Genomic DNA, 17,884 nt, shown 5'->3' with positions numbered 1-17,884 from the left:
GCCTCAATGCCACCTTCCACACCGCATTCAAGTGCCGGGGTTGCCTTTAGCTAGGCTTTCTTCAAAAAGCATGACCTTGCAGATGTCTGCTACACAAGACCAAATAGCGACATCCTAATTCAAGCCAACGTATTCTTCCGATTGGTCAGATATGCTTGGTTTATGACGGCGAGGAGTTAATGTATCGCGGGATTTAGCTACAGCCATGGTGTTGGGATCTCCAGGCATCTCTAAGTTTTCCTGCAAGTAATTTGCTGCCTGACAGGCATACTCAGGGTCAACAGTGTAGCGTACGTAACGATTTAAAGTTGCACCAGATCTACTTTGGCCAGAAACGACTTCCATCAACAATATAAAGCCAGTACCGGTTCACGGTTGACTGTTCAACTTGCATGGACATATAATTTCTGTATCTACCTGCCCTACCTAGGTATCTAAAATCTTACAACCCAAAAACACCAAAGACTATCGCCATGTCATCATCGTTGAAGGATTCCGACCTCTCCTCGTTGACGTCTGACACCTCCCTCCTCAAAGACAAAGCCTCCAGCAAGGAGTCAAAGAAAGACACTTTTTTTGGGCGTCTGACTGGCTCAAGTAAATCGACAAAGCCTGCCGCGTCTGAAAAAACCGACCGGGTCGAAAAGATCCACAAGGCCTATCCCAATATGACCGTCAACTCTCGGCTTTCCTAACCTGGGAAGCTGAAGACAACGCCTCCCTGGTTTCCTTGGGGCTCCTTTCGTAACGCCACATACACGCCACAAGTCCGATATTTGGCAAGATATATGCATATGGTCTGGATAAGCAAAATGTTAGTTCAGAGCCTGGCGGGGGGTATAGGTTCATGATAATAGCTTGGTGTGGTGGAATAAGTATAATTTATTGCCCACATTGCAAAAACACGGTCCAACTTTTTATGCACGTTCCCCAAGTGAATTATCAATATTTCAAAACTGTGCTCGAGCTGATTTCCAGGTTATCTCGCCTGGGTCATTAATGTTTTCTACTCGTACGCACCTTGTCTGTCAGTGATAGCCAGATGGCTGTCACCCGTGTTATCCTTGATCTGGCAACTTCCCTTTATTGTCCCTGTTTGGTCGTACTATATTACTACCCCCGAGACATAAGGAATGGTCGTCCTGTCGAGAACCAGATCGGTGATTATAGCTGTCTCGAGCTGTAGTCGATTCTTGGTTCTTTCCAGAGAGGCAACAACCAAAAACTGTCGGGTCAAGGAAGCCCAGTTAGGGTCGAGGGGATTCAAGGAAGGGCGGCCTTGAACCCACCCATGGAAAGGGAGGAACAGAAAAGCCGATTTCACCAAAGCTATTAGGTGGACCAGGCAGCGGGCCCGGAACTGGCATTGCTATGGGCTGGGATGATTGTGAGATTTCACTTTCTATAGCGGAACCTGAATTCTTCGATGGTGATTCGGCTGATCCATCTTCTATGGTGGAAAGGGTCGACGACGAATTTCTTCCGTGTCGTAAATGAACAAGCCGCATAACCCCCAGCCCCGCCAGGAATCCAGCTACGGCGTATCCAAGAATAATGATCGCGACGATATCGTTGCTTTTCATTTTCGTTGACTGCAGGAAATTGACTATCACCTCATATCAGTTGCTGTGATGATGACAAGGACTCAGTGGCTAACCTAGTAGGCAGGTCTCAAAACCGACAATTGGCTTTTGTGAGGACAGTGCCGCGTAGGTCACTGGACAATATCAGAGACAGGATGGTGAAGATGGGTCGTTCTCTGGTTGGCAGTTTCAACTTGAACGGCTTGAATGTAAACAAACAACGGGTATGACGAGAGCGTCTTGAAAAAAAAAAAAACAATACAGGCAGTGCGACCATACGAGAGACGAAGAAACGTGATACTATTGATTAATGTCTCACTTTGACCATTTTGATGGTGGTACAGTATCTTTTCTGAAGTCATGTATCACAGGTAATCACGCTTTTCAGTGGAACCCATCTGGTGCGATTCTATTCCGTGACGACGACTTGCTGCGCAGCTGGCCTCATTCCGGAATGAAAAGGAGTACTCTCAGATTTATTCGCACAGGGCGAGTCGAATGTTTCTGAAAGTACCGTCGGCGAGTTTTGAGGGGTAGGCATGTTAACTTCTGGGTGCATACCTTGCTTACCATTAATTGAACCAAGGCAGCAATGGCGAGGGCCTCAGTTTGGCACGCCATCTTGACAATGCATCTAAAAACCTATCATGTAGTGTGTCTAGGTATATCACGTCATCAGCACAGAGTAAGTATTGGTACCTATCTTTCTACAATCAGCTGCGCACCATGGTCGCGTCGCCCCAAAGGCTTCTTAGCAATGATAGGCCTCCAAACTTGAAAAGCAGTGTTGGGAAAGAGCGGTATTCGTAACTTATTCGTAATTTATTCGGTTCAACATACCTCGCTATTTTGGGACAACCACAGTCGCGTCCAGACACAATGCATCCGGGCGAAGCCAATGGCGCACCAGTTGTTGGCTGTATTGCACCCAGTCAATCTCGCTCCCCCACCGCCGTGACGAATGCACGATGACAGGTAACAACCGGAGACTTTATACTGCATAGTGTAGTCGTCCCACACAAGGCAATCAGATAATGCATTACTGAGACCGAAGGTGAGATGCCTTTGGCCCCCAAGGCAGATATGGACATATACATAGACGAGCCCCGAAAGATCCAGGAATTTCACCGCCACGAATACCCCATAATGAATCAGTCTTGAGGCCCCGTGGCCTTTGACAGTTCCTGCCTTCCCAGGATTGCTGCCCACGCCAATGGATACCTACTCAGGCAGAAGCCGCGGTTAACCCCGGAATGTTCTGGAACAATCTGACCCACATCCCCATCCTCGAGACATGATGTAAGGCGCTACCTTAAAACGCCCGTGCCATGGAGGCCAAGGTACGGCGAAGTATGTAAGCTGATATGCAGCCCTATGGACTGCCGGGAGATGACGGAGTAGCCCGCCCCAGGCAAAATTACCCAACTTCTCATCAACATGTGTACGGCATTGTCCCGAATATTCATTTGCCCAGCCACCCGACTCTACGGCTATGTCTGGCAATTATGCCGGATAGGAAGTTGAAGGATGGCCCGTTTTTACCTTGTGTCTCGCAAACTTGACCGTCAAAGTATAGTCCAGTTTTACCTTTGTCTGCGAGTGGGCAGTGTTTAGCACCTGAGGTCGGATTAAAGTCGTAAATGCAGCCACAACTCCTTTGCAAAGCTCCTGAAACATTCACAGCCCGTGTGCCATGAGAAATGTGCCCAGATTGGGTGTTTATTTTGTGTGTACTACTGAGTGGAAATTAGATGTGGTGCTGGAGCATATACCAGATAATGACAATTTGGGCCTCCCTGGTGGACCCCCGGGGTGGTCGCTTACCATGAATTATACCAAGTACCAGTTTCCCGGGATAGTTTTATCCTAGCTCGCCACCAACGCCCCCTTCACAGCTACGACAACCCCAGGAAAAAACCTTCTGGAAAAAGACATGTAGGTGGTGGCTTGTTTATGCTTTTCATTCGTCAGATTTGGCGCGAGGGACCGCCCCCAATGTCAAACCAACTTTACCAGCTTGAGGCCGAGAAATCCAACTGCACAACTCCGCTACATCCATGCCTTATACTTGAACGCAGCTGCGATAACCATGTGCTGCTCAAAAAACACAAGGAATGACCCGCCAGTTTGAGATGAAGATGGGAAGGACTGCTAATCGTCGTTTGATCTGTGTATCTCCACCAGGCAGGCCGAATGGATGCCTGAAGATGGGATGGAAGCCATGATCTTTGGCCGCGAAGGAGATGTATACTCTTTATTCTTAGGATTGCTCATCATTGAGCGCCTGATTGCCCACTCTTAGAATGCCGGCCGGCGTGGTGATCAAGGTGTTTGATTTTGCTGCGGTCACGGCATACGGCAAGCCTCAGAACCTGGGGTAACACCCAGCTCGGACTCAAAGTCCCACTCGGACACAGACACGGAGATTGGCATTCCTAAGACGCGCTGACTACCTTGGATTTGGGGGCCAAATTTCGAAATGTCTCATGGGACATCAGAACTAGCGTCTCCGCCAGACATGACGGGCGGTTTATAGGGTGTTGCCTGTGTTGCAGCAACTGCGTCTGTTGAACTTGCTGATCCCTCCAAGTCACCTTCCTCTTCGCAAGCCACCAGAGTCCATGGGTTGATGTTCGGTCACACCAGCCTTCTCAGTGGACTTTCTGACTCAGCAACCAAAGCTAGACTTTTAAGCCCCCAAAGAAAATTGTTAGAGTCACCGACAGTCTGATATTAAGTGGTATGCGGTTGGCTCGCCAGCCCACTTCGTGACACTTGTCGTCCCCACATCTGTGCTCCCCGGCAGTGTGCTCAATGTATTGGCAATGATCACCGCGCCAATGGCATTCCGGTTACGGGTGCGACCTCCCAAGTTCTGATCAACTCAGGAAAGCTCCTCAATTCAAATTCAGACTTGCCGTCTCTCCTGGATGCTCCAGTCTGGATGAAGAGCCAGGAGGTTGCAGGTGGCCGCATGATATGCAAAGCTATAGATGCGTTCCGTTATCAACCAACAATATTAACCTGCTCCAATCCAAATGTGGTGACCCGATCAGAAGATTAACCGTAAACCAGCCAACAAAGATCTTCCCTCCCCCCCCCCCAAAACAACAACAACGGTTGGGCCGCTACACCTTAGTCCTGCTGCACTAAAGCAGCCTCCCACATGTTGGCACTTCTCAGCAAGTCCTTGCCGAATTGCCGCTGAATATTCGTCATTTTGTCGACAATATGGCTTGTCGCAAGAGACTTCGGCCCCCATATTATCAAGGCGATCGAAGCAGCCCGCTCGAGCCAGGAAATGCACTGCTTCAAGTCCCCCTGCCGCTGGTAAATCTCAGCAATGTCTTCCATGGTGTGTGCTGCGATGCCGTCTTGGTACAGCGATGATTCTGTCTGCTCCCCGAGCCCCGAAGGACATGTGACGACAGACATGCAGTGCTGAATTGCCAAGTCCCACTCTTCCGTCGCCATGTAAAGATGGGCGAGCTCGTTTTCCGTGGCGCGAGCCTGGTCCGACTCCGGTCCATATACTTGACGGCATGACTTGAGCAGTTCCACAATGATATCCCGAGCGGCGTCAAACTCTCCATTTCGACGCAAGAGCGTGGCCAGGGAATCCGTAAGTTTGATCGTGACAGCCCTAGACCGCCCAAGACGTGTGTTGAAAATATCGAGCATGCACTGAAGACCCCTGCGGGACACTTCTTGGCAGTTTTCATCACGTTGCAGCTCCTGGCAGATCAACGTGATGGGGTGATTTGCTGAGAGGCTTTCTTCGGCCTGTATGGAAAGAAACTGTAGGAGGATGGTCCGAAGCTCAGGGCGGGCGCTCAGGTTGGCAGGTGAGAGGGTCGCAAACAGATTCTTGAGAAAATCAAAGGGCTGAGATGTCATGGCATCTGCTGCGATAACGCCAGCTTCTGACAAGGCAGGCCACGCGCGGTTCGCAGGCAAAGAGTCAGCGCCATCCAAGGATGCTGCCGATAGCTTGATCAAATAAATGGCGTTCTTGATGGTCGCCCAGTACTTGGTGGACTCGAGAGTCGAACGGGCTCCCAGGTAATCATCAGGTAGGACGCCCTCGGGAATGTTCTGAAGCTGCCAGTCATAGTAGTCTCTTAGGCTGAGGGTAATGATTTTCAGGGACCGCGTCCTTGCGTCCAGTGCCAGAGATGGAGGTGGTGATCTCGCAAGCGTCTGAATCTGAGCCTTGTAGGTAGCCAGACTCGGCCCGGGAGAGCCAGTGTTGGACCGGGCGTCGGGGTTGGCCAGGGTGTGATCGTCTGACGCGGTCAAAGTCGACCTGGGAGTCCCATACGTGGTTTCCGGCGGAGATGTGGCCTGTGGAGAGGATCCTTCGTTGATGGGGTTGACAATACTGGGTATGCTCAAGTCATGAACCATGCTCCGGTCCGTCAAGAGGTCAGAGATGTGAATGCTCCCTCTGGCAGAGGGCGTGGGTGATGGGCTGGGAGCAGCATGCGGTGAGAGGGGGCTGAGAGGGGACGGAGGGGGTTGCCTTGCGGCTGTTCTGACTCCTTGTTGGACAGATTTGGCGCATCGTATTGTTCGGCGGACGTCAACTTGACTCATGAGATCATTCTCACCAATCCGGCTGCCGTCTGATACCGACGTGGAAGCAGGAGAGCCACGGCGCTGAGCTCTCGGCCCATCCTCGCTGTTGCCGTTCTTGAACACATTCCATTCCCGGAACCGCTTGTCATACATGCGCTTGCTGTCGCCAGTGTCAGTAAGCCTTATGAGCGTCATGGCTAGGTAGGGGGAGAGAAAAGAGCCAGGGCGTGTGGTAGCAAGACAGTCAAACTCGACGACGACATGGACCGGGAGACACGATCATGAGAGAAGAGAGCCTAGGTAGCGTGGGAGCCATTGATAGTTAAGAAGGCCGGGGAGAGAAGAGGCCGATATGCTGCACGGTGCGGAGGGCCGAGTCACTTGACTAGCCAACTCGAAGGGGAAAGCAGACTGTGCATCCTGACGGGGCCCGGGCAGCTGGATCAAGATAGTCTCTGGTCGGCGGCGGGAGCCAGCATCGCGGGAGCGAGGCCAAGAGACAGAGCTTGCCATGCGCGGTCCTGGCTCGATGAGACACAAGACATAGCACGGTCACACGGGTGGAGATGGAGGAGCGTCCTGGTAAATAACCTTGACGATGACGGAGCAAGAAAACACGAGAAACACACCTTGCAACGAAGCCATAGTGCCTCTTCATCAGCTCGCTTACTCGCTTCAGTGGATACTGCTTGTAGAGACCGACGATAGTTTCGCGATGTTTGGCCCATTCCTTGGCCGACGGGCCCTGCAGCGTGCGGGATTTCCTTTCTGGGCTTGCGGGAGCTGTCGACGGAGTGGGAGCCGAGGAGAAAGAGCCCGGCAGGCCCGACCAGACGGGCGCTTCTGCACGGTTCTCGGAGGGGAGCATGGTCATGGTGAAGCCGTTGGTCTCCGGAAGGGAAAACTGCGAGGAGCGACTGCAAGTGGAGTGTGGGAATGCATGGGAGAATATGACTAAAGCTACGAACCCCCGACCTAATCCTTGGCAGTCCGCTGATAAAGCTGGGGCGGCGCATTGCGGCACAGCACGAATGGCGACAGAAAGAACCTTGCATTTCTTGTGACTGGTGCCACCAATCACTCGTCACCGCTATGCTGTCCGCTGAGGCTGATCCCACTGGCCTCCAACGACCTGGCAAGGATCATTTGGGGGCCCAACAACCCACGACCGATGTGAAGTTATCAAGATAGTCAACAAGCCGTCTCCATGTCTCGGTAAGAGCCTGAGGAAGAGAAGCAAGGTTCTTGCAGAACTGGATCCGATATAGACTGGGGACTTATCCTCCTTCCGGGTCCAGTTGAAGGGTGCATCTCCCGGGGGATAGGAACCAAATCACTGGTGGTGATACACACCTCACGCATTACACACATACATATTCGTGACAGAAAATCAATATATGCGTATATATGTCCCATGATTAACACCCACCCTTGCCATTCAACACGCGGACCGTCCTACAAACCCTCGTATCGGGTAAATGTTGTGGAAAGCATCTCTCCGTCTTATCATGCCCACACCTGCTTGCTCGATATTTCGAAGTCGGCTCCGTGGGTATACCGTACCTCCCAAGTGCAAATCCCAATCAATCACCCCAAACCGTCCCTGAAAATGCGCAATGCCTACCCAAACGCCGTGTGTGCTCGTGAGAGCATCCATCTAAGAAGTGTAACCCAACAAACAAGGTCGAAACCCAACAGGAAGAATAAAGAAAGAAAATGCCAACCAACCCTGCCGCCAATGCCGCCCGAAAACTTGAACGGTCCACCCATCATGTAGATGTGCTCGAACCTCGACGCAGTTACGGTGACCCATGCTGCGGCCATTCTGCAGAAAAGGGACACACTAGTCCAGTAGGTCCTGGCCTTCACGATGGTTCTTGATGGCATCCATGATGGCGGTGGACAAAGCTATTGGTCTAAAAGGCATTTCCGGCGTTAGCTTGATGGGTCTGTCATGCCAGACACGGCAGCTGCAAATCGTATAGATGCAGACGTGAGGGCGGATGCGCTTACACTTGAAATGATAACCAAACCAGTGGTACTATCATTGATTTTGACTCGGCAACCCTCGTGCTCAAGATGCTGGCCATGCCAACTCCGGCGCCCGACAGGAATATATTAAGCACACAAGCAAAGACCGTGACGATTTGCTTGCGCCAATGTTGTTGGCCCTCGGTCAATGTCACTCTGTGTATCTCCATGGAGAGTAGCAGCCCAAAGGCGGCAATGTTGATAGTCAACCCAAGGGCACCCTGTAAATCTTGTAAGCAACCCTCGACTCTTTAGACATGCAGGTGGAGTCAAACTGACCAGGAATATGCAGCTCATCAGTAAAGTGCGACCTGCCACGTCAAATGCCCCCCAGCCCCCGATGCCATCCACCATAGTGAGCGGGCAGGGGTTTGAGTTGGCACTTGAAATCGTCAGGCTAGTCCGCTCTAATGGACGGGTGTTTTGTCCCAGATTGTAGACGTAGGCAACTGATCCCGCACAAACAAGCCCGAGGTGGACTAGAATGCTAAGCAGGTGTATGAGCTTCCACCGGAAGTTACTGGTGTGTTGCATTGTGGTAAGTAGGTGGGCTGGGATGCCAGCCTATCGTCGTGATGTGAATACAAGGATGACAGACTGTGACAGGAAAGAAGATGACGGGGTTGCAGGTTTCAGGCTTTCAGCCAGATGCGGTATGAGAACGTATGCGGGTGTGCGAGTGTATGAGTGTGCGAGTGTGAGTGTGCGAGTGTGAGTATGCGAGTGTGTATGGTTGTGGGTGTGTGTGTCGTGAGGAAGTTGTTGCGAGCATATGACCCGTGATGTAGACAGGGGGAACTGGGCGAGCAATATAGCTAGAGCCGTGATATCTTGAGATCCACTTCCTGGGCTGAGTGTATGCCTTGTGGAGGCCAGAAACAGACATAACAGAGTTCCATAACGGTGTCTTGGGTACCCCTGTGACTACGTAAACCTGAGGTCAGTCATAGAGCTAGTCCAAGGCCGGCATGCACATACATTATGTGTGTGTGAGATCCAGGCTTCCATGCCCTCATCTCAGATAAAAACATCCCTCACATAAACAGCCACCTCCTGTTGGCCGGGCGCCACACCCTACTCTGTCCTATTTCCTGCCAGTCCAGTCTACGGTTGCACGACGAGCCACATTCGGTACTTGTGCCGTCTCTGAAGCAGTTTGCGCCATGTGGCCAGGGGTCGTCGGCTGTTGCTGCTGCTGGGACCTGGGGTTTCATGTCCAGACAAAAGGAGAGAGAGACGGTGGGCGTACAATGATTGCTGACGGGATGAAGCGTGGAAGTCGCCCTATCGGATCGACTGGAGCGGCGTCATGATGAGTGAGTGCATCTATCCATCCCTCCATCCATCCATCCATCCCCCCATGATCGGATCCCGGGGCCGGATGCGCATCATGAACGAGCCCACCATACGTGTTTTGGCTGCTGTCGGCCACAAAAATGATCGAATATAGTTCCAACTCAGGGGGTGTATTACTCACTAACTTTTGGACCCCACACCGAGTCTTATTAGTCGCGACGGAATACGCATGAGATGTCGAATTTGGGGTTGGCCGGATGGCAGTGCCCGAGTGATTCTCGCTTGTTGGACCTCGCAGGTGTCATCGGCTGCCCTCTTGGGAAGAGAGCGCGCTGCCATTGGCTGCCAAGCTCCCTTCAAGCTTTCCCAGATCAAGGCAAGCACCATACTGGTGAGCAAGGGCACTTCGCACTCGGGCTATCCATTATCCATGCTGGTGATAGCTTCTACGTCCACAGTTCTGACTGCTTGAACAGGTCGAGGGTGCGGTGAATCTGATTGCTCTCGACTGCGCATTCTGCCCCAAGGAGCCGCAAGATACTCCGAGCCCGTCTGCCTGAGATTAGCTACGCTGTTAGCTAGCAACGCAAGCAATGGAATGGAAGCAACCTGGAATCCAAACAATCTGGTCCGGATGTTCGTCCCTGAAGTACGAATCAGAGCCTCAATTCCGAACTCGAGTTACCTTTGGTAGTCCAAGTCGAAACTGTACGATGGTCCACAAAAAACCCGTTAGGTTAGCCGGGTGCGCAGCCTGGAAGACGAGGCACATTTGGATGGCGGCACTTGACCAACCAGACGCGGACCCCGTACATAAATGCGCTTCTTTTCTTTTTCACGAGATTAACGTCCTCACCGATGTCATCGAAAGCCTCTATTCTTTTAGGTTGCAGTAGCATGACACTGCCTGCCTGCCTGCCTGCCCTTCATCCCCACCCTGCCTGAGGAACAGCGGGGCCTCTAGCGGGCGAGACAGCGCCGTTTGCCTGCCCCGCCAACCCCCAAGGCTCTCTTTAGGGCCTCGAGCACACTCGAGATTCCCAAGCAGCATTACAGAGTAGGCTTCAAAACTGGCCGGTGTGGGGTATCGCTCATTTACCACGAGTGAGTGTTTCGGCTTCCATCAACTGCGCCTTCCATCTCCCGCTGCCCTTCCATCTAATTTCGTCCCATGTTCCTGTCTTCCCTTGCCGCTTCTGTTACACTGATCCCCTCGGGCCGAATGACCTCTGATGAGCACATCATCTTGCTACAAACAAACAACCTGGAACCGTTGCATATCAACTACCTACGAATATCATGTGGTCTGCAGCGGGACTGGTGATGAATGATTATTTGTCTTTTTTTTAATAACTCTACAGATATATATAACCCTCTTCCAACCTCCAGAGCGCTACGCCAGAACCCAACCGCGGGGTTGCCGACGTCCCTATAAGGTATCGACAGCATAACGATCTTACATCATTCGGTAGTTGCTTGCACAACGCTTTTCGGCATTGGACAATGTGCGACAAAATCCCAAATGGGCCCCATCGCAATCATCATCAATTCCTGCACCTCTGAGTCGTTTGTTTTCATTGCCCCGAACGGCAGGCGAAATCCCCACTTGGACTGACGCGAGAGAATGTCTCTTTCATTTCGGCCGTGGCAGTGGCTCTAAATCCGTGGTCTTTGCCAATACGTACTCGGCTCAGTACTACCACCTCACTACTCTACCAACGCTTCGACCGTGCCGCAAGGCATACTTGATGCCAAGATCCGGTCTCCGGATGACTCTCCAGTGCCGCGAGCCCTGACGAGGGTGCTTCGCAACGTCCCGGGAAGCCGTTGAGCCACCACGACCACCACCACGGCCACGGAGCCGCTTCGCTTCGCTTCGGTCTAGCAACCGCTTCCCACAACCTTCAATACCCTCCACAAGAGCTCATTTGCGGTCACGCGCACGCTGATAGGCGGTTGGCTTGTCACACGTTGGAAATCCGCATCAGCCCTATGCAGTCCCTCCCCAGTCCCTTCCCAGGCAACAAGAAGGGCCTGGCCTTCCACAAGTCCCATCATCTCTAACCATGCCATCCTTAGCTGCTTGGCTCGGTTTGTGCGTCATCGCCTACCCCCGCCACCCCTGAAAGGGTCTACCAACAGCGCCCAGCGGCACGAACCTTTTGGCCGCAAACCAGCCTTGGCATCGAACAAGGACAAGCCTCAAATCCTCAGGGCATGTCATTCACCCCTGTAACTTCGTAGTGTCTTCGAGTTAGAAGGCTTGATATTATCTACTTATATCCACCTCTAGACATTGTTGCTACTGTTCGTCCCATCTCCGTGTTAATTATCTACTACCATCGTCCATCTTTACTGACAATGTTGTCACCAATATTAGCCTTCGAGAGCCGTGTGCATCTCTTGAGCCGTTTAGTGCTGGAGACGTTTGGCCAGCCAACAGCAAGTCACAACGACCTGGGCCAAATCAAGACAAATGAATACTGCCAACGACAGTGCAATGGCTGTGGTGAGGTCTGCGACCTGATCCGGTGGGGCGAGGTGCAACGGAGGCAAGACAGCTCTTTCGAAGGTTGTTCGTCGCCACGCCTGCTTCACCACAGTTTCCTAGACCTCGACTATTGCGCCAGAGTATCTGGTTGCGACACTTGCCGCACTTTCCGCCGGGCGTTTCTCTTGGAGCAGATCACGGGTCGAGACGTCGAGGCTTTAACAAATCCTGACCTCCAATCACCCGTGTATGCTGTTTTAAGCATTGAGTCTTCCGGTGACAGACTACTGCTCACGTCCACGCCCCCTCAAAAGCCATCCTTCTCTGCCACGGTTTCTCTTAATCACGAGCCCCGCCATCTAGCCAACGATCCAACCAAAAGGGGTGCTAGTCTCAACACCAACTTTCAAGGGCTTCGACGGGTCATACAGGACTGCCACTGCAACCACGAATGCTCATCAAGATACCGTTGGTCACGCCGGAATCCGACGTGGCTTCTTGAGATCAAAGACAGCGATCACGTTCGCCTAGTCAGAGGCCCCGAGAATCTGGTGGATTATGTGGTACTTAGCTACTCGTGGGGTGATCCGACCGAGATGCCCGCGGCTGAGTGGGCCAGAATTAAAGGAGCTGGTACCAAGACCAAGGATGGCGTCCCTGTCCCGGAGAGATTAAACACCTTTCCATCATGGCATCTGCCAGAAACCATGCAGGACGCGATTTGCATTACCAAGAACCTCGGGTATAGCTACCTTTGGATCGACAATGTATGTATTCCCAAAGGGACGAACTGGGACACGGAGGCATCCCTGATGCACGAAGTGTATGGAAATGCGGCCTTCACCCTCGTCGCCTCATCCAGCTCCAAGGCGACCGACCGTATGATCAAAGACCGGCTGGCTTGGTCACATCGCAGCAAAGCGGTCAAACTGCGCGGCAAGTGGCTCCACAATACACAAATGCCGTTGGACAAGATCAGGCTCGAGTCGCCAGTGGCAAGGAGATCATGGACGTTGCAGGAAGAACGATTATCACCACGAATTTTGTACTGGACCGAACAGCGGTGGTATTGGTCCTGTCCGGAAAGTCAAGTGGCAGAGCTTGAAGAGCTGGGACATGTTACTCCCATCAATAATAACATGGTGCGGAGGTCTCCTCAGCTGTTTCTCGAACTTTGCCGTACAGGAGATATTGAAAAGCTTCACGAGGAATGGCTTGACATCGTCGAGGCATATACGCCGCGAGATTTGGTGGAGCCTAGAGATCGGTTCCTGGCCATTGCCGGGCTCGCGGTTCGCTTTTACAGTGCCAAAGCCGAGGCAGGCGGTTCGTTCATCAGTGATGAATATTTGGCAGGTTTATGGAAGGACAACTTTGCCCGGCATCTTGCCTGGTCTGTCACCAAGGGGGCGAATTCACAACAAAATCTGCAACACATTGCACCCTCGTGGTCATGGGCTTCGCTCCCCCTCCGGATAGAAACTAATACGAAGCACGCCTTTAAACCCTCGGATCACTTCAAGTTCATCTCAGTCGTGGAAGAAAAGATTCATCCAGCCAATGGGATGCCTATGGCAAGCCCCGACAGCTTGTCCCGTGGACGGGCAATGGAAGAGCGCGGCAGGGGAGTCAAAGTTGTGGATGTGAAAGGCCGATTCCGCCGCTTCGTGTCAGCGAATGCGAAGCAAGTATCCTGGGATGCCATTGAGTGGAGGCGGGCTAAAAGCGTAGGCTTCAACTTTGCAGCATTTCCCGGCCAGGACCTCTTTGCTCGGCAGGACTCCGATGGCCGGATCGTAACAAAAGACGCACATAGCGGAGAGATCGTTGGCCAGTTGGACTACTGCGTGCCCGATGAAGTCCCAAGGTCTCTCTTTGCCCCATACGTACCTTGCGGCGGTGAAAAGGACATCATGTGCCTAGAGCTGGGAGAGTCGGCCATGCTCTTGTTGATCAAGAACCCCGCCTGTGGTCAACAAGAGATCTACCGGCGCGTTGGTGTGGCTATTGGATACCAGAACCGTAAAGGATTTTTTTACGGATGTGAAACAAGAACGGTCCGGCTCGCTTAGACAGGTTGCCAAGGTGGCTTTGGGCTTTTCTTTTCGGTGTTTTCATGGAGTTGATGGCGTGGGTGGTCAAAGATATCAAAACAGGGAGCAGCAATGCTGTGTTGATTTTGCATTAAAGCGGGGTGTTGAGGCGACTTTCGGGCTTTGTATTGCACGGCATCATTTTACCCCCTGTGTGTTCCCAGAGTACACACGCTCTTTTCGAAGCTGGTCTTGGAGCTACATATTATTTTTGAGTATAAATGAATGGACAAAATGGAGAAACTATAATCCGAAGAGTCAGATGTTCTAAACGCAACTTAAAAAGTGCTGGGAGCAAGTCTCTTGTTTTATATGACAGGGTGCGTGGCAAACTTTTTTACTTTAGACAGGTGACAAGGGATTACCCTTTGTGCTGGTCTTGCCAGAAGCCCAATGTTTGAGTAGTGTAATAGGGATGGTACATACACTTGAAAATTCTCCAGCATGACTACCTAGGTAGGTTATAAGTAGGTACTTAGGTAATCAACCACCCCACACTATCATCTTCCACGCACATCGATTGGCAACCCTATCTACGCCGCCAATATGCGTGGTTGCAGCATCCCAATCTTCATCATCCAACCCTCCATCTCCGGCTGGACGTCCAGACCATAGCCCATCTAATCCCAAGAACAAAACCAGGTGATGCGAGGTCTTTAACCTAGTTCTACAACTTGCACCACAACTTGGAGAGTGATAAATACTGGTGACGCCTATTGTTTAAAAAGCCCTGGTAATGCATGTTGCCAGATCTGCTCTATAATATCAACCTTATTGGTCTCCGCTGAACTCTTTTGGTTTCGCGACTTGGTGTCTGTGGAGGGACCTTGTGAAATCTTGTTGACTGGACGGTATACCATCACTGATCAGTTTTAGCAATCATAGTCTCATCTTGCATTTTCATGGAAAAACATTCTTTACCTCGGCCAGGCTTCACAGCCTTGCGCACGTGGCTGGGTTTCTTCTCTGAGCCAGCGCGGATTGGCCAGGGCGGTCGGCCATTCTGGAGTCGTAACCCACCCGGGATTGATTGAGACACCCCCATTCTGGTTATCATTTGGGGCGCCACGGCGAGTCCTCGTGAGCCCGGAACCATCCACCCTAGACTGGCAGCCCAGAGCTTGTACTGAGTGAGGACCGCTGTGGCAGGGTTATGAGCAATTTCAAGGACAATGGCACGAAACTGCTTATCGCTGAGACACGCAGCTAGTCCATTGATATCATGAACTTGGCTCTGGGTCGGGTGGGAGCCATCATCTTTTGTGAGGTCAATCGTGAGATCGCCGGTCAGATCTGCCACAGGCTTGGGTAGCCGCTTCTCCATGCTCTCAACGCTTAAATCTATCACATCTCTGGGAGCCACAAGGTGTTTATCTATCAAGGAGGTCAGTAGATGTCACAGTTAACAGGAGTAATGTCAAGACGAAACATGCCTAGATCGGGTACGGGCACCCCTTGTGGCTTAAAATCTTTGGCGGCTGTGAAGCACATCAGGAGCTCACAGCCTGGCGCCAGCTTATACCAACCAGCTTCCCTGAGCATCTTGGCAATGACAATCTCCAAAACATCCAGTCTATGGGCCAGGTTGATGATAATAGCTCGGCACTGCTCAATCGTTAGTGCAGCGACATGCTTTTTCACACTCAAGCCTCGGTTCCGATTATCCGATCTAGCCGACATATGTCTTTCTGCCCAAGGTGAGGGAGCATAACAAAGAGGAAAGTATAGGGTTTCGTTTAGGTACGGAAGTCGACGTTTGTTAATTGAAAACTAATGGAAAAGGGTTGAGTGAATTAACAAAGTCGCTGGACAAGACATTTGTCGGGGTGCGATGTGAAATTTGTCCAACAAAGAAGTTTACAGGAAGAGGGAGCAAGACGGCGAAAGTCGTGCCATCACGGCAACCAGGCTGCCGTGACCGCCCTACGCTATCTCTAGCAGGTAACTGTGGTATCCCGGGGTCGTGCGATAGTCAATGGGAGAACAACAGTACGCCGTCAAGCGGATACTGAGCGCTGCCAACAGCAACCGAGAGACCCTTGAAATGTTCCAGGCACTAGCAGTGACAAAGTCGGGGTATATGTCAACGCGGCCTGGCAACACATCCACTTTGGCGTAGTCTCCACCCTTGGACAGGCCGATGTCGTCCTCATAGACCCAGCACAAGGTCTGAAAGCAGAACTGTCTTGGAACTGAGGCTTGCCAGCTAATGATTTCGCGATCTAGGGCCTCTACTTTCTGGATGAGCCGGTAAATTTGCTCCAGGGACTGAGGGGATCTGGCTTGCCCTACTAGCAAGTGGTTCGATTCTGTTCGGAGGTCTGTATATTTGAGTGCGAGATGCTGAGATGTGGCAAGCAGCGTGTTGTTTTCAACACCACTTGACATCCACCAGTTTGTACCAAAGGGAATCGGCATGCCCGAGGACAGTGTCCGTGAGACCTAGTCCTCTGTTAGTTCCACGCTTCGGTGACTTGTCGATTCAATTGGGCTTTACCAGCTGGTGCCGAACTGCTGAGAACAGCAGGGCCCCTATTTTTGTTCGGCAGATGTCATCGCGGCCTCGCGACTTAATGATGTTGACGGCGCCATCGATATGCGAGCGCCACGCTAGCATGCGACTTTCTCTGTTGGCAGTGATACTCTACTCATGTTAGCATAGATCTATGTCTTCCCAATAGTCTTGAGCCGTCCGGAGTCTGCTGATGGCGTACCTCATATAAAGACAACAGGAGCACCGTAGCTAACGTGGCGTGGGCGGTGGCTTTGGTGGGGTGGCCGAGGGCTTTATAAGTCCCCCCGAGCGCAAGTGTATGCTCTTTGAGAGATAGCTGAGCAAGGTCAATACTGTCGGATCGGTTGTGATGGCTGAGAAGTGCGAATGCGCAGGCGTTGAAGGCGTAGCGCAGGGAACTCTCGGCTGGTTCTGATTCAATGAGTGGAATAAGATACTCCATGAACCCGTGCGGGGTACTCTCAGTCAGGGGCACGAGGATAAAGTTGGAGGCAAAGTAGCACGATGCTCGCTGTGCAAGAGGTACTGTTAACACCGGGGATGGGCTCGCGCTATCCAAGCCCCATGACTGAGGTTCTTCCTGCACAAAGACAAGAGCGCGAGCGCTGTATTCGGCAGCGTCGGCGAGCGGTGGAGGCGGTGATGTGCTTTGTGCGTTGCGCAAACGATGAACGGTGGATTTGGTCTGGTCTCGGTGGACGATCTCGAACTCGGGCCGGTAACCACCACACTCTCTTCGGGACTTCTCACAGCGTTTGCATGTAGGCTTTTCCTCGTCACACTGGAGATTGAGGGTTGCATCGGCAGTTGGTCAGCACTGGACTTGTGGCAGACAAGTAGGTATATTCACGGTACCAAGATCCATTATTTACCTTTATACGACGTTGTCGACATGTGCGGCACCCTCTCGAGGGCTTCCCACCATAGACCATTTCGATTCCTATGCAAGACCGACATGTAATGGGAAATCGAAAGTAACTGTGTCAAAATACCGATGGCTAAGTCCAAAAATATCATCCGAGACCAGACGTGATGCTGGGATTCCACGCCGGATTGGTAATGGTGGAACTTCTGCGGGGTTCTTCAGCGGCGAGCAAGACGAGGGGACGCTGCCAAGGGAATAGTTCCCTCTACCTCTTCGGTTGAAGTCCCACCAATCTCAGGCATGATCCCGACTGGCGCAGGCCGTCGGCAAGCCCAACCGAAATGTTTGACTGTCTGGTCTGAGGTTGCCAGGGGTTCTTTTTTTTTGGCCACATGCAAGAGGGGCCAGCCCCTTTCAAGTCAGCGTTACAAT

At 51.9% G+C, this 17,884-nt stretch overlaps 5 protein-coding genes across 5 annotated transcripts; 2 read left to right on the top strand and 3 right to left on the bottom strand.

Moving 5' to 3' along the window:
• Nucleotides 1-4,476: 4,476 nt before the first annotated feature.
• Nucleotides 4,477-7,279, bottom strand: QC761_603760 (uncharacterized protein). Its single transcript, XM_062880827.1, has 2 exons — nt 6,791-7,279; nt 4,477-6,321 (listed from the first exon to the last, which is right to left on the bottom strand). The coding sequence occupies exons 1-2, from the start codon at nt 7,033-7,035 to the stop codon at nt 4,719-4,721; spliced, it is 1,848 nt and encodes a 615-aa protein (XP_062729052.1). The 5' UTR covers nt 7,036-7,279; the 3' UTR covers nt 4,477-4,718.
• A 725-nt stretch (nt 7,280-8,004) lies between these two features.
• Nucleotides 8,005-8,726, bottom strand: QC761_603750 (uncharacterized protein; the record flags this gene model as incomplete). The annotated part of the gene is made up of 3 exons (XM_062880826.1): nt 8,005-8,077; nt 8,175-8,413; nt 8,472-8,726. 3 exons carry the CDS (start codon nt 8,724-8,726, stop codon nt 8,005-8,007), a joined length of 567 nt encoding a protein of 188 aa, XP_062729051.1.
• A 1,475-nt stretch (nt 8,727-10,201) lies between these two features.
• On the top strand, nt 10,202-10,923 carry QC761_0088170 (uncharacterized protein; the record flags this gene model as incomplete). Its single annotated transcript, XM_062872937.1, has 3 exons — nt 10,202-10,297; nt 10,453-10,592; nt 10,878-10,923. 3 exons carry the CDS (start codon nt 10,202-10,204, stop codon nt 10,921-10,923), a joined length of 282 nt encoding a protein of 93 aa, XP_062729050.1.
• A 631-nt stretch (nt 10,924-11,554) lies between these two features.
• QC761_603740 (uncharacterized protein) lies at nt 11,555-14,386 on the top strand (the record flags this gene model as incomplete). The annotated part of the gene is made up of 2 exons (XM_062880825.1): nt 11,555-11,579; nt 11,869-14,386. The coding sequence occupies 2 exons, from the start codon at nt 11,555-11,557 to the stop codon at nt 14,049-14,051; spliced, it is 2,208 nt and encodes a 735-aa protein (XP_062729049.1). The 3' UTR covers nt 14,052-14,386.
• Nucleotides 14,387-15,995: 1,609 nt separating this feature from the next.
• On the bottom strand, nt 15,996-17,519 carry QC761_603700 (uncharacterized protein; the record flags this gene model as incomplete). Its single annotated transcript, XM_062880820.1, has 4 exons — nt 15,996-16,514; nt 16,570-16,716; nt 16,787-17,368; nt 17,460-17,519. The coding sequence occupies 4 exons, from the start codon at nt 17,517-17,519 to the stop codon at nt 15,996-15,998; spliced, it is 1,308 nt and encodes a 435-aa protein (XP_062729048.1).
• Nucleotides 17,520-17,884: the final 365 nt, after the last annotated feature.

Source organism: Podospora bellae-mahoneyi, chromosome 6 (genome assembly GCF_035222275.1).
Source record: "Podospora bellae-mahoneyi strain CBS 112042 chromosome 6, whole genome shotgun sequence".
Lineage (NCBI taxonomy): Eukaryota > Fungi > Ascomycota > Sordariomycetes > Sordariales > Podosporaceae > Podospora > Podospora bellae-mahoneyi.
This window is presented reverse-complemented; position numbering and strand designations above follow the sequence as displayed.